General features: G+C 39.6%; 1 protein-coding gene across 8 annotated transcripts in view; it reads right to left on the bottom strand.

Moving 5' to 3' along the window:
• The window catches only part of ABI1 (abl interactor 1), a 116,973-nt gene extending 92,244 nt beyond the window's left edge, over nt 1-24,729 (bottom strand). For 2 of the 8 annotated variants that reach the window (XM_059404141.1, XM_059404142.1), the window contains exon 1: nt 24,449-24,727. In XM_059404141.1, coding sequence (XP_059260124.1) covers nt 24,449-24,565 — 117 coding nt within the window. In that variant the 5' untranslated portion in view covers nt 24,566-24,727. Of the gene's footprint in view, nt 1-24,448 lie in introns of all 8 variants that reach the window. The other 6 variants (XM_059404139.1, XM_059404140.1, XM_059404143.1 and 3 more) reach the window with 5 other exon arrangements.
• Between the last annotated feature and the right edge of the window lie 257 nt (nt 24,730-24,986).

Genomic DNA, 24,986 nt, shown 5'->3' with positions numbered 1-24,986 from the left:
TGTGATCCAGAAATCCCATCTCTAGGTATATATCCAAATGAAATGAAATCAGGATTTTGGATAGATAGCTACACTCCTACATTCACTGTAACATTATTCACAATATCCAAGATACGGAAACTAAAGGGTTCATCTACAGATGAATGGATAAAGATATGGTACATACAAACACACACAGAAAACTATATTTGGCCATGAGAAACGGGAAATCCTGCCATTTGCAACAACAAAGGATGGACCTTGCAGGCATAGATATACCATAAAAAACCATATGGTACCAACTTACATGTGAATTTTTTTTTTTAAGATTTTATTTGTTTATTTGACCGAAAGAAATCACAGGTAGGCAGAGAGGCAGTCAGAGAGAGGAGGGAGCAGGAACCATGCTGAGCAGAGAGCCCAATGCAGGGCTCAATCCCAGGACCCTGGGATCATGACCTGAGCCAAAGGCAGAAGCTTTAACCCACTGAGCCACCCAGGTGCCCCACATGTGAAATTTTTAAAAAGCTTAAGTCATAGAAACAGTTTACAGTGGTTGCCAAGGGTGGGGGTGTGAGGAATGGGGAGATGTGGGTAAAGCTTACAAACCTCCAGTAATGAGATGAGTAAGTTGCGGGGAATCTAATGTACAGCATGTAACAGTATTAATAATACTGTGTCATATAGCTGAAAAGTTGCTGAGAGTGGATTTTAAAGGCTCTAACCACAAAACAAAGTGGTAATTATGTGAGATGATGGAGGTGTTAACTAACCCTCTTATGGTAATCATTCTGTAATGTATATGTGTACCAAATCATCACATTGTACACTTTAAATTCATACCATGTTGCATGTCAATTACATCTCAGTGTACCTGGAAAAAAATTTAATAAATAAGGAAAATTTATATGGAGAGGCAAAAGACCTAGAATAGCCAATACACCATTTTGAGAACGAAGTTGGAAAACTGACACTATGGAAGACTTCAAGACTTACCGTAAAGCTACAGTAATCAAGACTGTGTAATACCGGCAAAAGAATAGAAATACAGATAAAAGAACAGAATACAGTCTCCAGAAACTGGCCCATATAAATACTGGCAATTGATCTTTGACAAGGGAGCAAAGACAATACAATGGAGCAAGAAAATTCTTTTCAACTAACGGTTCTGGAACACATGGACATCCATGTGCAAAAAAATGAATCTAAACGAAGCCCTTACATCCTTCACAACAATTAACTTAAAATTTATTACAGACCTACTAAAATGTAAAACCCAAAAATATAAAACTCCTTCCTAGAAGGTAACATGAAGAAAATCTAGGTGACCTTGGGTTTGGCAATGACTTTTTAGATAGGACATAATCCATCAAAGAATGAGTAAGTTGGACTTCATTAAAATTAAAAATTTCCACCCTGCAAAGACACTGTCGAGAGAATGAAAAGACAAGACACAGAATGGGAGAAAATATTTGCAAAGCATTCCTGATGAAAATTATTATCCAAAAAAATACAAAGAACTGTTAAAACTCAACAATCCAATTAAAAATGGGCCAAAGACCTTACAGATACCTCATCAAAGAAGATACACAGAAAATAAGCTGATGAAAATATGCTCCACATCATATGTCATCAGGAAATGCAATTTAAAACAAGTTATCACAGGGGCACCTGGGTGGCTCAGTCAGTTAACCATCTGCCTTGGGCTCAGGTCATGATCCCAGAGTCCTGGGACTGAACCCCTCATCAGGCTCCCTCTCTCTGCCTGTAGCTCCCCCTGCTTGTATGTTTGCATACACTCTCTCTGTCAAATAAATAAAATCTTTTTTAAAATAATAAAAAATAAATAAAACAAGATATCACTATGTACCTGCTAGAATGGCCAAAATCCAGAACAATGACAACACCAAATACTGATAAGGATACGGAGCAACTAGAACTTTCATTCATCTATGATGGGAATCCAAAACGGGATAGCCATCTTGGACTTCCAAACTATGTACACATAAAATCTTGCACAAAAATGTTTACATCAACTTTTACTCATAATTGCCAAAACTTGGAAACAACCAAGATGTCCTTCAGTGGGCTGAATAGATAAATAAATTGTGGTACATCCAAACAATGTGATATTATTCAGAACTGAAAACAAGTGAGTTATCAAGATAGGAAAGGACATGGAGAAACCTTAAATACATACTACTATGTGATAAAAGCCAGTATGAAAAGGGTACATAATGTATGATTCCAACTTCCATATGATATTCTGAAAAAGCAGACCAATGAAGACAGTAAAAAGATCACTGATTGCCTGGGATTAGAAGGGAGGTACGAAGAGGTGAAGCACAGAGAATTTCCACTCAATTTTGCTGTGAAATTAAAACTACTCTTAAAAAGTCTATTTTAAAAAGGAATACCTGGGTGGTTCAGTCAATTAAGCATCTGCCTTTGGCTCAGGTCATGATCCCACAGTCCTGGGATCAAGACCACATCATGCCCCCTACCCAGCCGGGAGCTTCCTTCTCCATCTCCCTCTGAAGAGAGTGTTTTTTCTCACTCTCAAACAAATGAATAAAATCTTTTTAAAAATATATATTAAAAACAAAATGAGGGGTGCCTGGGTGGCTCAGTGGGTGAAAGCCTCTGCCTTCAGCTAAGGTCATGATCCCAGGGTCCTGGTGATCAAGCCCCGCATCTGGCCCTCTGCTCAGCAGGGAGCCTGCTTCCCCCTCTCCCTCTGCCTGCCTCTCTGCCTACTTGTGATCTCTGTCTGTCAAACAAATAAATAATTTTTTTAAAAAAAAAGGTCTATTTTTTAAAAAAGGGAAGAAATCCATTAACCTCAATATGTTAACTCAAATGTAGTTTTGAGCCGGTCACTAAAGTTCAGCCTGTAGAACAGGGCTCTACAAACTATGATCCTTGGGCTAAACAGCGGCTCCTGATTTTGCACATAAAGTTTAATTAGCACACAGTCATACCTATTAATCTACGTATCATCTCTAGCTTTCTTACTCCAAATGCAAAGTTGAGTAGTTATGACAGATTATACAGCCAGCAAAGCCTAAAATAATTACTATCCAGCCCTTTGATAAAAACATCCTGCTCTAGAACAAATGATTCTCAACCCTCAGAGGATATCACACCTTCTGGTGAGCTTTTAAAAAATTCAGAGGCCTGGACTTGATTTAATCCTCATTTCCCCTTAAAAAGACTATAATTTCATTGGTCGGGGGTAAGGCCATTAGCTATTACTGTATCAGTAGAAAAAATGCGTGCAAAACAGCAAAATATACGAGATAAAAGTCAGAACATCCAATACGATAAAGATAAAGGCAGGACATTAATACACAGACCACAGAGACCACACCGTCCTAGTTAATAAATTGGAGCCATAAGTTTGGCTCTGAGCTCTATGAAACCATAAAGATAAAGAAACAAGATCATATGTGATTTATAGTATTCATGAAGCCAAAACATCTTTGTGGAAGCAAATTTTCTAGGACTTCTGATTGCAAAAGGAATGTTTTACTGCAATTCGTCTCAGTGATGTAAATATATTATTTACTCTTCTTCTCACCTTAAACCATCTCACCTCTTCACTCAAAGCCAAAATAAAACAAAACAAAAACCCAGACAGAAGGATTTTCATATAGATGGTACCATGCTGCCTTTCTTCCTTTCTCCGTGTGTGTGTGTGTGTGTGTGTGTTTCTTCGTGTGTTTGTATTTGTGTGTGTGTGTGTGTGTGTGTTTTGGGTGGGCAGAAATAAGGAATATGGATGAGTGGAAGAAATGTACAAATGAATTGGAGATAGTGGTTTTACATTCCACAAGATACTAATAAACACTAATAATAAATCCACTAGTGCAAGCAGTCTTAAGTCTTCACACTTAGTTCACATAGACCTATAAACCAATTCTCTGGCATTTACCCACTTATTCATTGGTATCAGCTGATTATGCTAAATGTGTACAGACAAAGGAACAGAATACCGATCAGGACACAGCAAAAGCACAATTTCATCTTTCGGGTTTTAAATTTAAAACATGGTTTTTCTGTTTTCAAATGTGCAAACACTGAACTGGTTATCCACAGTTTAATGACAGCACTCTGCCTGGTTTGGGGTGTTTTTTTTTTCTTTTGTTTTTTTTTTTTCTTTGTGTATGTCTGTCTATTTTTTGACTTGAGATCTCATCTCCTCCACTACTCTCCCTTACATCTGACACTGTCAAAAGCAAACTTGCAGCTCTCTCAAACATACACTGGTACACATGCTGTTCCTACTACCTACCTCCTTGGTCTCCCAACCTACCTTGTCCCTGAACTTTTTAAACTCATGACTCGGCTAAACTCAGTCCTTATGACAAGCCTTCCCTGAAACCCCTAAACACGGAACTGCTCCTCAGAAGTCTCTCTAAAAAGTTTCTTTTTGAAAGGGACGATTCTCACTCCACATAAGTCGCACATGTTTTGGAAGTATTTTATAAAAAATTCTAGATCCCAAAAATGTCAACATCTATAAAACAGAAGATTATGAAAGAACATCAAAATTAACATGAAAAGGAGAAACTTGCACCTCAACCTCATGTCATCATACTATATAGCCAGAAACCTTGGAGCACCTTTCCTCTCTTTCCTCCCTCTCCCAGCTTCTGCCCACACAGCCAGCTAACAGTCATGCCTTATTCCTATTTTCCAACCCCCTGCTCTGCCAATCAATTCAACTGTGGAGGAGAAAAACCCGGGAAGTGTCGGAACCAACTGTGTACTAACGGTTGAAAAGAGAGAGTCTATAGATTCACTTCTGTGACTGAAAATTACCTAGGCCTAATAGCTTTATGCTGGAGGAGAATGGCTACAGGTAAAAATAAGTCATCTCCAAGTTCTCCTTTCCCCTATCTACCCATATCCCCCTCACCAAGATATCCCAACACTTGCATTTATTCCTTCCTTTTCAATCATAACTGCAGCTAAGAAATAATCTTTGCAGGGCGCCTGGGTGCCTCAGTGAGTTAAAGCCTCTGCCTTCAGCTCAGGTCATGATCCCAGGGTCCTGGGATAGAGCCCCACATCAGGCTCTCTGCTCAGCGGGGAGCCTGCTTTCTCCTCTCTCTGTCTGCCTCTCTGCCTACTTGTGATCTGTGTCTGTCAAATAAATAAATAAAATCTTTAAAAAGAAAAAAAAAAAGAAAGAAAGAATCTTTGCATCTGGACAAATTTAAGTCCTTTAACTAGTCATTAGCCATTCAGTCTGTCTCTTCACTAATCCATACTGTACCAATGTCAGATGAATCTTCCCAAACCACCTCAACCTTTTTTTTTTAAGATTTTATTTATTCATTTGACAGACAAAGATCACAATTAGGCAGAGAGGCAGACAGAGAGAGAGGATGAAGTAGGCTCCCCTCCGAGCAGAGAGTCTGATGCAGACTCAATCCCAGGACCCTGGGACCATGACCCAAGCCGAAGGCAGAGGCCTTAACCCTCTGAGCCACCCAGGCGCCCCACCTCAACCTTGGAAGGATACAAAATAAATCTGACAATGGTTTGGGGGAAGGCATTGAGTAGGAACGCAGGGAGCAGAAGACAGGGGAATTTTAGGTTTTGCCTTTAATGCATAGTACTGTTTGAATCTTTTATAGGAATGTATTAAATATTTAGATGCTCTTAAAAAGAAAAATACTACTTGACATTTTTTTCTTTCCACAAGCAAAACTCTCCTGTCAAAACTAAAATTGAAAACCTTTCAAAAATAACAATTATTGGGCATCTGGGTGGCTCGGTTGGTTAAGTGACTGCCTTCGGCTCGGGTCATGATCCCGGAGTCCTGGGATTGAGTCCCACATCAGGCTTCCAGCAACATTGGGAGTCTGCTTCTCCCTCTGACCTCCCATCTCATGCTCTCTCTCTCTGTCTCTCTCTCAAGTAAATAAATTTAAAAAAATAAAAAATATCTTAAAAAAATAAAAATAACAATTATTTTCTTTCACCCAGAATATTTCCTTATTTAAATATCAGTACCATAGATCAATTTTCTCCTCCCTAAATTTAAGACTTTATAATCTATTAGTCAAGATTTTTACATAATAGTATCACATATAATAGACAACAAAACACATCACAGTATTTAGCAACATCTTTCATAGACAATAAATATTTGTTGAATATCAAATTAACTACTTGTTGATCTACTTCTAACATTCCTATAGCATCAAACACTCCTTTTTCTAAAAAAGAAAAGCAGCCACAGCCCACCATAATGATTTCAGGCACTAGAGATTCTAGCTAATTCACCACCACTTGCTACCATCAACTCTAAACTAGCCTCCCCACAATCCCCTGAGCTCTTTCCCATCCCTACACAGGCCTCCTTCCAATCTGTTCTCCACTCTTAACATGAGTAACCTTTTTAAAAACTAAAAATAATGTCATCCCATTGCTTAAAACTTTCAATGTCTGTTCATCAGCCTCATAAAAAAGACCAACATCCTTAACACAGCCTAAAAAGCTTTATTTGATCTAATCCTTACCTAACTCCTTAAAGGTCACTCTCCCCCCTCTTGGCTCACTATACTCTAAAGCACACAATGGTCTTTATCTCGTTCAAAACCACTCTGCTCTCACTACCTTTGGTTTCTGTTCCCTCCAGTAAGCACATTGTTTTTCCTTCCCTCAAAACTTCTTGGTGAACATATAATTCACTCTTCAGATTTCAACTCCAACATTACTTCTTTGACAAACTAAGCTAGGTGGGGCACCTTATATATATCCTTGGGTCAACATGTACTTCCCTAGATAAAGTTTATTGAAGTATGTGATTTATTGGGGAGGGAGGCACAGATACTCTTAAAGAAGAGATTACATCTGATTCACATAACATACTCTAGAAAGTAATAAGCAGTAAAAAGTTGTTGGATAAACAGGTGACAATATATTCTGTCATACTGTGAACTACATTACATACAATTATACATATTTCATTTTACTGATCATTTCTCTTAGAACTTGAGATCCTAAAAAATTTTGCCAATTTTCTTTAGGACCTTTATGATATCCTCTGAATACTGTGAAACAAAGGGCATATCAGGGCACCTGAGTGGCTCAGTCAGTTAGATGTCTGCTTCAGGAATTGAGCCTGACACTCCCTCTCCTCCACACCATGTCCGTGCACGTGCGTGCGCGCTCTCCCTCTCTAATAAATAAAATAGATAAATAAAAGCTTTTAAAATGGGGGGGTGGGGCAGGGCGCGTTGGTGGCTCAGTGGGTTAAGCCGCTGCCTTCGGCTCAGGTCATGATCCGGAGCCCCGCATCGGGCTCTCTGCTCAGCAGGGAGCCTGCTTCCCTTCCTCTCTCTCTGCCTGCCTCTCTGCCTACTTGTGATCTCTGTCAAATAAATAAATAAAATCTTTAAAAAAAAAAAAAAAAGAGTCTACCACTTCAAAGAAATTAATTGATTATATTTGTTGCCAATGTAAAATTCAAGCTTTCAAGCATAAATTAGAATTTTTGAAAATCTATCCATCAACATGGGCTTGAAAGCTCTTCGCTACTTTTCCAAATGACTTATACAACAGTTTCTAGTGTAATGGGGTACAAAATGTTTACTGATATGATTTCAGAGTCTACACCAACCTTTAGGAAACTATTATGTGCCAAGTTCTGATGAAATACCAACAAAATTACCCACAATTACATGGACAAAATACTCCTCACAAATCCAAGTCCTACTGTATGAAGCCAGATTTTCTCATATTCTTCAACCAAAATATCTTAACAGATTGAGTGCAGAAGCAGATGAAAATTTAGCTATTAGCTAGTCACTAAAGAGATTTGCAATAATGTAAAATAATCCCACTCTTCCTATTAAACATTTTTTTGTTTTGGAAAATTATGGTTATTTTTCAAAAAATATATTATTTACATTAACAATATTAAATTCATTACATGTTATTTTAACTGAATAATTATTTTAAACTTGGTCTTAATTTTTCATACAAAATTTGATACAATACAAATATTGATATAACTCATCTAAAGAAAAGTTCTCTAAGGACCTCAGTACTTCAAGAGTATAAAGGAGTCCTGAGACCATACGTTTCAGTACTATTGACCTATACTGCAGAAAACTGGTCCAGAGATAAAGAAGACTTGAAAAAATTGATTTTAACAAAAAGGCTTTAGGAATGTTTAAGATCACAGCTCATAAAAACTGGAATTAAATCATCTCCTGAACAATCTGTTTATTCTGTGTCTTGATACCTTAGTTATAACAAAGTAAACATTGAAACATAATATCTGCTAACAACACAATGGAAGGAACAAGTGTAACTCAGAGACTTGTTTGTTTTTTTTATTTTGGAGAAAACTGAAGAATTCTGAAACTAATGAAAAACACCAGAATTGTCAGGTGTCATACATACAGGAAGTCATACACACAGGAACAAACTTTACAAAAACCATCAGAATTGTCAATCTGGGGATTAAGTAGTGTACTTGTCATCATGACTATGGGGTGATGCATAGAACTGTTGAATCACTATATTGTACATCTGAAATTAAGATAACACTGTACTAAATAACTGGAATTAAAACTTAAAAACTTTTTTTTAAAAAATAAGGGTGCCTGGGTAGCTCGGTCAGTTAAAGCATCTGCCTTCGGCTCAGGTCATGATCTCCAGGTTCCAGGGAGGAGCCCCAGGTAACGCTTCCTGCTCTGTGGGAGTCTGCTTTTCCCTCTCTGTGCACCCTTTCCCCCACTGATGCACGTGCTCTCTCTCAAATAAATAAATTCTTTAAAAAAAAAAAAAAAAACCTCTTTTAGATAAAAATAAATAATTGTCACTCTGGACATAAACTAATTCAAGTTGGCCCTTTCACAGTAGGTAAATGAAAGTTAAAGGCTGGTTACAATATAACTAAATCATGATGGAATGAAGACAAGCTTCCAGACTTCACACTTCACGAGAATTTTTGAGCCAGGTATTGAGAAGGCACTGGAGCTATGGGAATAAACAAGACAAAGCTGGCCCTGCTTTCTTGGAGTTTGGCATCTGTGTCAAACAGGTACAATGAGTGCTACAGAGAATACAGGATTCTATGTGAGCATTTAACAGGGTATAAACTGACCTAATGGGACAGGGAAGAGGTTTCTAAGGAAGTAACCTCCTTGTAAGTGTCATCTAATAGACTGAGAAACTCTAAAATCTAACTTGCTAATTCACTATTCATATCATTTTTCTTAGTGATGTCAACATATACTCAGATAATCCACTAAAAACCTTTGCCTTTCACTTGACCTCCTGAACTGAAATAATTTTTTCTTCACCACAGTAAAAATTCCCATAATCATCACAAGGAATTACACCAATTTCAAAAATTTAGATTTCAAAAATCCCATATTCCAAACACACAACTTCCATCTCTACAGTTTACTTACTCTAGTACCCCAATTCCAACTATCCTTTCATACCACAGCACTTCCCACCCATTAATCCCCCCAGTTTTTCACTATCCATGTCCCAACTAAGATGTGCTGTTAAGTATAAAATACACCAGATTCCAAATACTTAACATTAAAAAAAAAGAATGTAAAATATCCTTTTAACTATGCTGTTTCCTAAAATAATTATTTTGGATGCACTGGGTTATTAAAATTAATTTCAACCTACTTCTTCATACCTTTTTAATATGGCTATTAGAAAATTTTAAAATTACGTATGTGCCTCACATTGTATTTCTGTTAGTGCTAATCTATTCTGTGATAACGCCTAAACACTCATCACCAACTCTGACTCTTTCCTAAGCTCCAGAATGACCATCTGGCCTATCTGGTTGTCAACTGGTATCTCATACTTAACAACCAGTACTCCTGATGTCATCCCACACATGTACTACCATCCACCGACATACTTAGAAAAAAATTTAAACTAGGCGTCATCCTTAGATTCCTGTTTTCCTCATACCCCATATTCAATCCACCATAAGCCCTGTCCAGCTCTGCCTTAAACATATCCAAGCTCGTGGCGCCTTGGTGCATCAGTAGGTTAAAGCCTCTGCCTTCGGCTCAGGTCATAATCCCAGGGTCCTGGGATCCAGGCCTATATCAGGCTCTCTACTCAGCAGGGAGCCTGCTTCTCCTCTCTCTCTCTGCCTGCCTCTCTGCCTACTTGTGATCTCTGTCAAATAATAAAATCTTTAAAAAAAAAAAAAAAAAAAAAAAACACCCAAGCTCTCCCCTTAATTCCCCACCCCACACTAAAGTATAAGCAATTCTTATTTCCTGCCTGGAAAACCAGGATACTCTCCCTCCTGGCTGATTCTACTCTTGCCTTCCCTTCAATATGTTTTCCACTCAGTAGCCTCAACGATTCTTTTAAAAAGTAAATCAAGTACTCTAATGATAACCCCAACATACTTTTAATAAAATCAAACCTCTTTTCAAGGCCTTCAAGGCCCTACATAATCTGGCTCGTGACAATCTCTCAGACCTCTCTCCTACCAGTTTCCCTCTCACTAACTATCCTCTAGCCGTATTATCCTTAGAAAGATTTTTCCCATCTTTCCTTTTCCTCAGATCTTCACATGGAAGATGCCATATCTACGCTCCAGGTCTCAGCTCTAATGTCACCTCCTCGAAGTACCACTCCCTAACTTCTTAAATAAGTCCGCCTTCCAATTCAAATTTTCTGTATTGTCACCCCCATTTAATTGTCGTTGGGTGTTTTTTTTTAAGATTTTATTTATTTATTTGATAGCGACACAGCGAGAGGAAACACAAGCAGGAGGGGTGGGAGACGGAGAAGCAGGGTTCCCGCCAAGCAGGGAGCCCAACACAGGCCTCAGTCCCAAGACCCTGGGATCATGACCTGAGCTGAAGGTAGACACTTAATGACTGAGCCACCCAAGCATCCACTGTTTTTTGGTTTGTTTTTTTTTTTTTTTTTTTTAAAACCAGGTCAGTGTAATATTAGGTTCATTTGCTCTATTGTATTTAATTTTTTTTAGTATAACTGACACACAATGTTATAGTAGTTTCAGGTGTACAACACAGTAATTCCAGAGAAGTCTATACATTATGCTGTGCTCACCACGAGTGTAGCTACCATCTGTCACCATGCAGTACTATGACAACATCATTAACTATATTCCCTATGCCATGCCTTTTACTCCTATGACTTATTCATCCCTAACTGGAAGCCTGTATCTCCCACTCCCTTTCATCCATTTTGCCCACACTCCCTTCCCTCTGGCAATCATCACTTTGTTCTGTTTGTATTTACAAGAGTTAAATCCTACGGTATTTTTTCACTTATCATTGTACCCTTAAGTTCATGCACTTTGTCACAAATGGCAAATTCTCATCCTTTCCATGGCTGAGTAATATTCTATCATGTGAGTGTATTTGTGTGTGTGTGTACCACATCTTCCTTAACACATCTACCGATGGACATTTAGACTGCTTCCATATATTGGCTATTGTAAATAATGCTGAATAAACACAGGAGTGCACGTATCTTTTCAAATCAGTGTTTTCATTCTCCTTGGGTAAATATCCAGTAGTGAAATTATTGGATCATAAAATACCTCTATTTTTAATTTTTTGAGGAGCTTACATACTGTTTTCCACAGTAGCTGTACCAATTTACATTCCCACCAACAGAGCACAGGGTTCCTTTTTCTCCACATCCTCACCAACACTTGTTATTTCTTGTCTTTTGTAATCCAAACCATTTTGACAGGTGTAGGTGATATCTCATTGTGGTTTTGATTTGCATTTCCCTGATGACTGGCAATGTTGAAGATCTTTCCATGTGTCTGTTACCCATCTGTACATCTTCTCTGAAAAATATCAATTCAGGTCCTTTACCCATTTTTTAAAATCACTTTGTTTTTTCATTTAAAGTTCCAAACAGCACTGCTCCCTATCTAAAACCGTCTTATCTTTTGGTGTTTATTGTCTGTCTCATCGCTATAAGGAAAACTTCATAAGGGTAGGTACTTGGCCTTACTATATTATCTCTGGGACCTAAGAGTACCTGACACATGGTAGGTACTCAAAGAATTTTATCAAGTGAAGAATGAGTAAGTACAGTAATTTTCTCTGAACTATGAGACCTGACAAATGATAATATTCAGACTGAGAGGAACAAGTTTTCTAGTGAGAGAACAACATCTGCAAAAGCAGAAAACAATGAAATTTCAAAAACTGAAAGGTCAATATGACTGTTAAGATGCGGGTAATGGGGCGCCTGGGTGGCTCAGTGGGTTAAGCCGCTGCCTTCGGCTCAGGTCATGATCTCAGGGTCCTGGGATCGAGTCCCATATCGGGCTCTCTGCTCAGCAGGGAGCCTGCTTCCTCCTCTCTCTCTCTCTCTGCCTGCCTCTCTGCCTACTTGTGATCTCTCTCTCTGTCAAATAAATAAATAAAATCTTAAAAAAAAAAATAAGATGTGGGTAATGGAATGAAAGCACCAAGACTAGAAAAACAGGAGCTATGCTATATGCAGCCTCTTAGGACTTACTGTGAGACTGTATACTTATGGGAATCACTGAAAGATCTTTAAGAAGGGAGTGGCATGATCAGATTTCTCTTTTGAACACAGTATAGATAGATAATGGGACTGTGATCAGGGGAAGATGTGTGGTGATGTAAAGACAATTAGAAGCTAGAGCAGTTGTCTAAGCTTTACACTGGGATGGTAAAGACAACTAGGCCAATTTAGGAGATACTTAAGAAGAATCAACAGAACCTGTTACAGATGAATTGGGAGGGGAGAACAAAGAGGAATAATGGAATCAAGAATGATGCCTACGGGCGCCTGGATGGCTCAGTGGGTTAAGCCGCTGCCTTCGGCTCAGGTCATGATCTCAGGGTCCTGGGATCGAGTCCCGCATCGGGCTCTCTGCTCAGCAGGGAGCTTGCTTCCTCCTCTCTCTCTGCCTGCTTGTGATGTCTCTCTGTCAAATAAATAAATTAAAAAAAAAAAAAAAAAAGAATGATGCCTAGGGGGCACCTGCCTTCGGCTCAGGTCATGATCCCAGGGTCTTGGGATGGGGTCCTGTATCGGACCTGCTTCTCCCTCTGCCTCTCTCTCTCATGAATAATTTTTTTTAAATCTTAAAAAAAAAAAAAAAAAAAGAACAATGCCTAGGTTTCTAATAAGTGAGTGAATGCGAAATAGTAAAGGAGACTGGGGAAAGGTGATGAATTCAGTTTGAAGCACCTATGATTCAAACAAGCAGAGATATCAACTAGGCCAATTCAATACTTAAAGGTAGGGTGAGGAGTTAGCCATAATAAGTGAAGGGAAGCGGGAGCTATAATCTTCAAGTTACAGAATGAATTATCACAGGGATAAAGGGTACAGCATAGGGAAGATAGTCAATGATAACAGTAATAGCACTGTATGGTGACAGATGGTAAGTACACTTGTGGTGACCACAGCATAATGTATAGACCTCTCCGGAATCATTACCTGGAACACCTGAAACTAATTTAACATGCATCAACTACACTTAAAAAAACCACCACCTAGTACCTTAAAAAAGAGTAAAATTAGGGGCGCCTGGGCGGCTCAATGGGTTATGCCTCTGCTTGTAGCTCGAGTCATGGTCTTGGGATCCTGGGGCTGAGCCCCATATTAGGCTCTCTGCTCGGCAGGGAGCCTGCTTCCCTTTCTGCCTGCCTTTCTGCCTACCTGTGATCTCTCTGCCAAATAAATAAATAATCTTATAAAAATAATAATAATAAAATTAAATTTTAAAAAATATTTAAAGGTAAAGAACAAGGGGCCAGGGAGTAACAGGCAAAGTAGGAAAGAATGTCATCACAAAAGTCAAAGGATTACCTTTTCCTAGAAAGGGGAAATAGTCAATTGTGTCAAATGATGCTAAGAAGACAAGCAAAAATGAAAACTAAACAGGGGGTGCACACCCGGGTGGCCCAGTAGTTGGCTGAGCATCTGACTCTTGGTTTCAGCTCAGGTCACGATCTCAGGGTCATGAGACTGAGCCCCATATTAGGCTTGACATTCTCTCTCCCTCTGCCCCTCCCACCATGCACGTGTATGCTCTCTCTCTCCAAAATAAACAAATAAACCTTTAAAAAAGATCTACCATTAAAAAAAGAGAACTAGGGGCACCTGGGTGGCTCAGTGGGTTGGGCCGCTGCCTTCGGCTCGGGTCGTGATCTCGGGGTTCTGGGATCGAGTCCCGTATCGGGCTCTCTGCTCAGCAGGGAGCCTGCTTCCCTTCCTCTCTCTCTGCCTGCCTCTCTGCCTGCTTGTGATCTCTCTCTGTCAAATAAATAAGTAAAAATCTTTAAAAAAAAACGCTTTAAAAAAGAGAACTAGGGCGCCTGGGTGGCTCAGTGGGTTAAGCCGCTGCCTTCGGCTCAGGTCATGATCTCAGGGTCCTGGGATCAAGGCCCGCATCGGGCTCTCTGCTCAGCAGGGAGCCTGCTTCCCTCTCTCTCTCTCTGCCTGCCTCTCCATCTACTTGTGATTTCTCTCTGTCAAATAAATAAATAAAATCTTTAAAAAAAAAAAATAAAAATAAAAAAGAGAACTAAACAGAGTTCAATGAAATTTGCAGCATGTAGGTTACTGAACACAAATTCAGTGGAGCAGTGACAATGACAAACAAAACAGGTTAAAAGTGATTGCAAAGTGAGGGATTGGAGGTAGGTGTACATGATGATTTTAATAAAACTAAGCAAATTAGGTAAGAGGTCAGATACTACATGGATCTATGAAGTCAAAGGATAACTTTCTTTCTTTTTTTTTTCCCCCCAAAGGATAACTTTCTAATATGGGAAAGAATTGAGATGTTTTGATTCCAAATGCACAAATTCAATAAAGAGAGAAGGAAATATATAGTAAGTATAAGGCTTCTGAAAGGTTAAGAGAGAATGGCACTCAGAGCAAAGATAAGGAATGACCTCTACATTACAAGGAAGCAGAGTAAGTTGGGTAGGAGATGCAGTGGTAAGAAACTGTGTGTCATATAATGTGGACTATTTTCTCTATGGACTAAAAGATTAGAAAAGATTTTAAAAGGGAAGAGAACATTTTAAACAGTTTATGGTGAGCAGAAGAATATACTTATGTGAAAAATACAGTGGGATTGCTGGTCTACGTTAAGGGCCCACTTTTGAGAGGCAACTATGATTTTTATTTTTTTTTTTTTAAGATTTTATTTACTTATTTGACAGACAGAGATCACAAGTAGGCAGAGAGGCAGGCAGAGAGAGAGAGAGAGAGAGAGGGAAGCAGGCTTCCTGCGGAGCAGGGAGCCCGATGCGGGGCTCGATCCCAGGACCCTGAGATCATGACCCGAGCCGAAGGCAGCAGCCCAAACCACTGAGCCACCCAGGCGCCCCGCAACTATGATTTTTAAATGGTACTCACAAAGGCATCTATCTGGGTAGCTCAGTCAGTTGGGCACCCAATACAATTTCGGCTCCTATCATTATCTCAGGGTTGTGAGATGGAGGCCCTGCACTCAGCAGGGAGTCTACTTCTCTCTTTCTCCCCCTCTTCCTCTGCCCCTCCCCCTGCTCATGCTCTCTAAAATAACTAAATCTTAATAAATAAATAAATAATAAAATGGCATTCATAAACCCTTTCCAGCTACAACTTTTTAAAATAAGTATTTGTGGGGCACCTGGGTGCCATGGCACAAATATAAAGGGTTCTCAAAAAACACCATGCTTGGGGCGTCTGGCTGCTTCAGTCAATGGGGCATACAATTCTTGATCTCAGGGTTGTGAGTTCAAGCCTCCCACTGGGTATAGAGATTACTTAAGAATAAAAATTAAAAGATCTTAAAAAAAAAATAAGGCACCATGTTTGTCTTTCCACAAAAGGAAAAAATAAAATTTATCAAATTCAATTTTATCACAACATGTAGATATTACTACTAGAAATTAAATAAGACATTCAGGAAACAAGTGACTTAAAGGTAAATTAAAGTTTTTCAATAACATACATTGTCATTAACACAGTATTTTTGTTCCCTCTAAGCTTTAAGGAAATAAAAAATAAAAAATTGCTCTAATTAAAAGCAACTGAGAGGGGCACCTGGGTGGCTCAGTGAGTTAAAGCCTCTGCCTCCGTCTCAGGGCATGAACCCAAGGTCCTGGGATAGAGCCCAGCATGGGGCTCTCTGCTCAGCGAGAAGCCTGCTTCCTCCTCTCTCTCTGCCTGCCTCTCTTGCTTGTGATTTCTGTCTGACAAATTAAATAAATAAATCTTTTTTTAAAAAATAATAAATAAATAAATAAATAGAAGCAGCTAAGAATATCCAGATCCACATCTTGCATACTATGCTTCATTTAAGCTCTGAATAAGAGTTCACATTTGATTTACTAATTAGATACTACACACATCACAAAAGTTTCTAACGTTTTTAGTTTTTAAAATAAATTATGACTGAAATATTTTGTCTCAGAGTAAACACAAGAGTTTACTACCTGTACAGCATAAATTTTAGATATGTTCTTTAAAGCCTTTCACAGAAGTGATTTTTTTTTTTTTTAAGATTTTAAAATAGTATCTATACCCAACATGGGGCTCAAACTCACAACCTTAAAATCAAGAATCACAAGCTCCACCAACTTGGAACTGTCTAAGCCATGTACTTTTCTAAAAAGTTTAAAATTTGGGCACCTGGGTGGCTCAGTGGGTTAAGCCTCTGCCTTTGGCTCAGGTCATGATCTCAGGGTCCTGGGATGAAGCGAGCCCAGCATCAGGCTCTCTGCTCAGCGGGGAGCCTGCTTCCCCCTCTCTGCCTACTTGTGATCTCTCTTAAATAAATAAATAAAATCTTTTAAAAAGTTTAAAATTTATCCAATTACCATATTTGATGTTACTCTGGTAATCAGGGAAAATTAAGCTTATACGTAAAATGAAAAATTAAACTCTAAGCCTAAATGTCTATCAATTTACACTGAAATTCTGAGTATATGTTTATGACTGGAATTCCTTCATTACACTGCAATATAATGGTACTACAGTGCAAACTTAGTTATATATTTCACAGCAAAAGGGCATTATAAACCACTCCTAGGTGTATATAAGCCAAAGAACTAAAAAAAGGCACTCAAATAAATACCATACATGAATATTCATAGCAATACCATTCACAATAGCCAAAAGGAAGAAACAACGCAAATGTCCATCCATCAATGGATGACATATACTCAGTCGTAACAAGGGATTAAGTACTAATACATGCTATAAAATGAATGAACCTCAAAAATATTTTACTTACTATAAAGAGAAGGAAGCCAGAAACAAAAGGCCTCATATTGTATAATTCCACTTATATATAAGAACTATATAGAATAAGTAAATTCAGAGACAGAAAACAGATTGGTGGATGCCTGGTACTAGGTGGGTAGCGACAGGGACAAACTGCTTAATGAGTACAAGGTTATTCTGAAGGGTAATAAAAATGTTTTGGAACTAGATCAAGGTGATGGTTGCACAACACTGTAAATGTACTAAGATCATTGAACTATATACTTTAAAATGGTTGGTTTTATATTATATGAATTAAACCTCAATAAGAAAATTCCACTTGCGAGCTCCTCTCTGCTTGCTGTGTGGAATAATCCTGCATTTATGAATTGCTTAAGAAAGCCAATTAAATCCTCAAAACAAAATGAAAAAGTCCTTCCATTACAAACCAAATAATATAGCTATATCTAATCAAGCTATGGAAGGTATCACTAACAAAGTAAGCTGTAAATTAAAATATGTTGGGACACCTGGGTGGCTGGTTGGTAAAGCATCTGCCTTCAGTTCAGGTCATGATCCCAGGGTCCTGGGACTGAGTCCTGCGCATCAGGCTCCTTGTTCAGCAGAGCATCTGCCTGCCTGCTTATGCTCTCTGACAAATTAATAATCTCTTTAAGAAAAATTTAAAATGGTGGCACCTGGGTGGCTCAGTCTTTAAGTACCTGCCTTCAGCTCAGGTCCTGGGATGGAGACCCTCATCAGGCTCCCTGCTCAATGGGAAGCCTGCTTCTCCCTCTTCCATTCCCTCTGCTTGTGTTCCCCCTCTCTCTCTCTGTGTCAAATAAATAAATAAAATCTTTTAAAAAAAATAAACAAACAAATAAATAAAATCCAGGGGCTCCTGGAGGGCTCAGTCAGTAGAGCATGCAATTCTTCATTTTGGGGTGAGTCTGATCCTTTCACTGGGTGTAGAGATTATAAATAAATAAATTTTAAATAAATAAAAATAAAATCCAATAATTACTACTTTCCAAATGTTTTATATTAACAATGTTGTAATTTTTTTAATTTATTATTATTTTTTTAAGTAGGCTCCACGCTGAGTTCCACCCCAGGGCTGGAAACTCACCATCCTGAGATCAAGACCTGAGGGGAGATCAAAAGTTGGACGCTTACCTACTGAATCACCCAAGCACCCCTTAATGCTGTAATTTTTTTAAATTTTTATTTAGTCTTAACAATTAGGGATTAAAAAGTTTTTAGTTCTGGGTTTGACTATTATTTCTTCTAAAATCAAACCATAACTTCAATGAGGATCATAATCGACACAAAAAGACATTAGAAAAACTATACAGTTCCCCCAAAATTCAAACTTTTTTTTTCTAAGATTTTATTTATTTGACAGAGAGAGACACAGCGAGAGAGGGAACACAAGCAGGGGAAGTGAAAAGAAGAGAAGCAGGCTTCCCGCTGAGCAGGGAGCCTGATGCCAGGCTCTATCCCAGGACCCTGGGATCACACCCTGAGCAGAATGCAGAGGCTTAACAACTGAGCCACACAGGCCCCCCCCCCCCCAAACTTTTTTTTAAGTTTTTTTTTTCCTTTTTGCTTTGTTTTTCCAGTAATCTCTACAGCCAACATGGGGCTCAAAACCATGACTCACAGCTCAAGAGCAAGATAAAGAGTCACATGCTCCCCAGACTGACTGAGCCAACCAGGTACCCAACTTTTTTAATCCCCCTAAATTAGAATTTAACTATTAAATTTACTTTTCAGACCAACATGGAATTTTTACGGAATTACATCTACATAATCTCCTAATATTTGGTTCAACCTCTTCTCCCAATGTTAGTGTTCTTCCTTTCTAGCTAATGTATTTGTCTGTCAACTCACAGATACAATTCCTAAGACAAATTTCACTCAAGACAGATAAACAGATGATTCTAAATGATTGAGGAGATGATGATGGATTGGAAATGGTAATGCTATTCCAACCACAACCAAAGATCAGACCTCCATTTGTTCAAATACCTTTCTTCCACTATGAGTATTAGCATTCTTCAGCTATGGAAGCAGCAGGAGCACACAGAAGGAATTCAAAGTGTCCTCATTCTGAGGGACTAGGATGTCCAAAACACACAAGCATGCTAAAACTCAGGATCTAAACAGATCAGGACTAGATTAAAGCACCACAGGTAAATTTCTTATTAATATTAAAGTTACAAAAGGAAAAAAGGAGAGGACATTAGTTTGTTAACATTTTATTTATTTGCGGGGGCAGAGAGAATCTCAAGCAGATTTCACACTGAGCACAGACCCCCAATGCAGAGCTTCATCTCACCACCGAGATCATAACCGGAGTGGAAACCAAGAATCAGATGCTTAACTTCAACTTCCCCAACTTATTCCACAAATTTTCTTATCACAATTGCAAAGCTGAATTAGAATTTCAAAAACAGACAAGGATGTACAGAAAGGAAAAGGATCCACTAAATTCAATGAAAAACTAGCCTGATTCCTGTAATTCAGCACTTCAAGTGCCAAAGCTACCACCCTCTGGTGATGAAGACAAGCCCTCAAAGTACAAACATAACTGTTCTTCAACCTGTAACTCAGAAGAAACAATGCTAAAATGGTCATTAGGTTCCTAGACTTGCCCAACAAGAGTCTATTTATCCCATGACATTTCTGAATTAGCTAGTCTCTTGAGTTCAGACTCATTTGAGTCTGGAGACAGTGTGGTATGGCCAGAGCGTAGAGCCTGTGGAGCTTCTCAGAGTTAGGCAGAAACCCTGGGGCGCCTGGGTGGCTCAGTGGGTTAGGCAGAAACCCTGACTGCCAATTACTAACTGTATGATTAAATAAAATTCATTTAACTTTTCTGACTCCTAATTTCCTCATCTGTGAGAATACTGCCTATCATGGGGTTTTTGTAAGGATTAAAGATAATATAAATCAACCAGCAGAGACTATGACAAAGTAGGTACTCAATAAATAGAAGCAATTATAGTACCCTCTTCACACCAGCTTTTTATCCTCTAAGCTGAGGTAAATACCCCATTCAGTCAGTATTCATGAAAAGGAACTAGGATACAGAATTTAAAAATCTGGGTTTGGAAAAAAAAAAAAAAAAAATCTGGGTTTGGGTGCCTGAATGGCTCAGCTGGTTGGGCAACCTCCCTCGGCTCAGGTCATGATCCCAGAGTCCTGGGATCAAGTCCTGTATCCGGCTCCCTGTTCAACAAGGAGTCTGCTTTTCCCTCTGACATTCTCCCCCTCATGCTCTCTCTCACGGTCTGTCAAATAAAGAAATAAAATCTTAAAAAAATGATAAATTTAAAATTTAAAAATCCAGGTTTTATTCCAGACACTACCTAATACAAGATACAGAACTTTAGACTAGGTATTTGATGCCTCTGAATTACAAATTGATCATCTGTTAACAAAAATCACAGAATTACTCTAATAACAACTGACATTATTTATAAACTGGCATACACTGTAAAGTATCAGAAATTTAGCTTTTACTTACTCCAAAGTATTCCCTATCAAAAATCACCCAAGATCAGGGGCGCCTGGGTGGCTCAGTGGATTAAGCCACTGCCTTCAGCTCAGGTCATGATCTCAGTGTCCTGGGATCGAGCCCCACATCGGGCTCTCTGCTTAGCAGAGAGCCTGCTTCCCCCTCTGTCTCTGCCTGCCTCTCTACCTACTTGTGATATCTCTCTCTGTCAAATAAAATAAATAAAAATCTTAAAAAAAAAAATCACCCAAGATCAAACATGCATAATAAGCAATGAGCATAAGCTAACATCATGGAAGAAGGAAAACAAGCTAAACTAAGTAGCTCACTGATAAGATCTCCTTCATACTTCCAGACTTTAGAATATACTTGTTAAGGACACCTGGGTGGCTCAGTTGGTTAAGTGTCTGCCTTTGGCTCAGGTCATGATCCCAGAGTCTTGGGACTGAGACTGACACTGGGCTCCTTGCTCAGCATGAAGCCTGCTTCTCCTTCTGCCAGTCCCCCTGCTTATGTTCACTCTCTGACACATACATAAAATCTTTACCAAAAAGAGAAAAAAAGGTCCCAGATCAATTCATTAGGGGGGAAAAAAGAATATACCTGTAACCCAAATATAGCTCTAGTTGGGGGAATTCCAGGCAGCAACATTAAATTAACAAATTAACGTACTGAGATGAACATGCTGAGAAGCCTTTCTTAAGTAGTTTCTACTCCTTTTCACTTAGCTTACCTTCCTATTCCCCAAAATAGTTCCCGTGACAAACGAAGTACAGACCCTACAGTAGAGCAAAGAGAACTGGCCAGATCAGATGCTTGTGTACAAGCTGAGAAGTGATGGTCTCTGATATAACCGACCAGAAAAACCAAAGACAGAAAAAGGCAAAGATTTTTCTTCACATCTAAAATAAAAACATTTTGTATTTTGAGTATTTTCCCCAAAGCAATTTCAAAATCTCCATCCTTTTTACAATAATAGACTCTTTTGAGAAGTTTTGCTATTACTAAAACAATTCAATAATTAAAAGTCAACAGGACCCAACGAGCTAACAAAGTGCTCTAGGCTCACTGCACTATTGCCAAAAGAACTTGTCTGCTAAACAACTCACCTGAACTGAACTGTACTTCCAAGCTGTAGGAAAACAAAATGAAAATTAAACCCTCAGGATAAAAATCACCTAGGCTATAAATTAACTCATCCCAGGTATAAAAAGTTCTCAAAACACAAGTGACTATACTTTCCCTGAAAGGTGATATGTTTATGTAGAATGTTGGTTACAACCCAATCAGGGTCACACAAAGGATATAGAAAGATCTCTAAAGACATCTAAATGGATTATTTCCAGCACTATTTGTTTCCTATTCACAGCGCCAAAGTTAGCAGCACAGCACATCACAAAGACAACTACTATATCAACTTCCACAGTCTCTATCACTTTCTCAGCCTGACACCATCTCAGCATCTCAGGAAGGAAGCTAGTAGTCTGCATCATGCTACCCAAGGTTTCAAGGCTACTAAGACAAACATTATGTGTGAATTTCATCCCCCTCTCCCCAAAATCAGAATATCTCACTGGTGTCAAGTTTAGAAAAACCAAAAACAATTTGGGGCCACTGGCAATGGCTCTTGGCACCATGGTACTAACATGTTTAAGAGAGACTACAGGACATATATACCATGACTTATCCTAACTAGGAATATTACCAATTAAGTTTTAAAGTGCTTGAGAGCTACATGATAGTGGCAGGAGGAGAAGAGGAGAGAGGTCAGGGAGGAAAAGAAATAAAAACATAACAGCACACAAATAACTACCTGAAAAAATAGTAGTCATCAGACAAGTTAAAACACGTTTGCATTTGCCAACACATAGCAGTTACCACACCATATATTTGTCAGATTTCCCAACACGCAAAACAAAAGAAGCCACCCTTTTATGAAGTACTTATTTACTGACTTCTACAAAGAAAATACTTCTCTGGATCGGGGCTAAATAACTTCCTGTGCTTTCCCTTTGACTTTCAAAATCTTCAGAACCTTTAGCAAACTGAGATTCACCTCAATTTTAAGGCTTTTCGTGTGGGACTGAATACACCTTGTGTGTGCTAGTATCGATAAATTCACAAGACCACTTTTCTCTTTGAAAACTATGTTCACATTTCTATAGATTTAAGAGTATTTTTTAAAAGGCTAACTACAAAGTTTGCAAAACCAAGTAATACAGTAGACATGGTGGGCATTCAACAAGTTTATCTGAACTCCTAAAGTAAAAGCTTGAAGAAGTTTATGAGATAAATTCCTACTGGTGATACTTAAGATACAATGTTACTAATATGGAAATTGAGAAATATTCAAAATATTCTGAAAACAGCATCTCCTTCTAAAAATAAAGAAAAGCATTTGCCAACACAGAAACTATTGGTTCTTAAAAATGATAATCACATGGGAGGCATTTCTATAAATACTTCAGTTCTGAATTGCAATAACCCGATTCTTGCAAAGCACGTTTGGATTATGTCTTCTCCTAACAGGAGAATTTTTTATCCCATTACATTGATACAAAGGACTCTCTGCTCTTTTATTTGCTTCTATAGCAAACTGCTGGTTTACCTAGTTAAAGATCTACAAACCAAACTACCACAACATAAATCACTTCCAATCATTGAAATAAAAACAAACGAGAATCTGTCACAAATAAGGCCCCAAGAATGTCCTAATAAATTTACAATAACATTTCACATTAGGGTCCTAGGACTAAATATGTTCGGTAATCCACCTGGGTTCTGTGCATTTACTTAGGTCGGAAAGAGAGAAACCTCAGAAAAGAAGCAACCGGCGGTTACGCCGTTCTATTTTAAGTTACTTATAAAGCCAACAGTTCAAGAACTTTTGGGGAAGAGAAAGTAAGACATTTTTCCAAGTAGTTAAGAATAATTTATCGTTTTATAATAACGATGGTCCTAACAACCTCTAGAATACATTATGGTGAGGACGGAAGTGAAAATGATGAGAGGGAAAAACACCCGACTTGAAAACGGACAGCCAGGCAAATTTACAAACCTTCAATTAAAGGAATTTCGAGATTAACTTCGCTTAGACGCCCTCCCTCACACCCCATCCGCTTCCTCCTCTCCTCAGGGAGGTCTGTGTAATGTGACTCATGACAAATTTTTATTAAAAAATAAATAAATAAGAGACACACCCTCTGGGTTGAACTGACATAATCGCCCCCCCCCCCGCCCCCCCGCGCCTCGTCCCTGCCCTTTCCTCTCCCCGTCCGAGACCCCTCTCCGGACGGAGGGGCAGCTGGCTCTCCCACACAGGAGCCCAGCGAATGGAAGGCTGCTGAGGGCAGCGCGCGACCCGGGGGGCCCAACCCGAAGGGAGGCGGACAGCAGGGGGGCGCCGGGCTGCGGCAGCCGCGAGCTCCGGGTTCCCTCGCCCATTTTCTCTCTCCCCTTCTATCGGTTTCAACCACCACAGCCACTTCCTGTATCGCAGCCCGACTCTCTCAGCCGAGCCACTTGCTCTCCCCGGCTGGGGGTTGGGGTTGGGGTTGGGGTTGAGGCTGAGGCTGAGGCAGCGGCTGAGGTTAGGGCAGTTCCCCACCCCGCCCAGTAGGCTGGTCACTCGGGCGGCAGGCGGTGGATCCTCGGCCGGGCCGGCCAGCGCCCGCCGCCCGCCCGCGCGCCCGCGCTCCTCACCTGTATGTAGTTGTTTTCACAGTAGTCCGCCACCCGGGTCAGATTCTGGTAACTCTCTATCAGCGCCCTCTTGCCAGACGGGATCTCCTCCTCTAGTAACATCTGCAGCTCTGCCATTTTCCACCCCTCCGCATCGCTTCCTCTCGCGTTAAAGAGACAGAGGCAGCAAGGTCCGCGGAGGCGCGGAGCACCTCACAGCCCGGATACAAACCGCCTACCGCCCTCCCGCCTGGTATTGTGGGACGGCACCTCCTCCTCTTCCTCTTCACTCTCTCCACCCGGCTCCACCCACTTCGCGCAGCCGCCTCAATCCCGTTCTCTCGCGATCCTCCGCGTTTTCCCTTCTCCTCCCCACGGGTTTTGTTGTTTTTTTTTTTTTTTTTTTGCGGCATAGTCTTCTGGGAATTGTAGTCTCTCACAGTCAACGCGCACCATTGAAAGCGCATGCGTGTAAGAGGGCCTCCGAAAAAGAACGGGAAGGAACGTAAAGGACGGCCCAGGGAAGGGGTCTAATTGCGAAGTTTCCCAACAATTCCGG

Source organism: Mustela nigripes, chromosome 6 (genome assembly GCF_022355385.1).
Source record: "Mustela nigripes isolate SB6536 chromosome 6, MUSNIG.SB6536, whole genome shotgun sequence".
Taxonomy (NCBI): domain Eukaryota; kingdom Metazoa; phylum Chordata; class Mammalia; order Carnivora; family Mustelidae; genus Mustela; species Mustela nigripes.
Note: the sequence above shows the minus strand (reverse complement) of the source record. Positions and strands in the feature narration are given on the sequence as shown.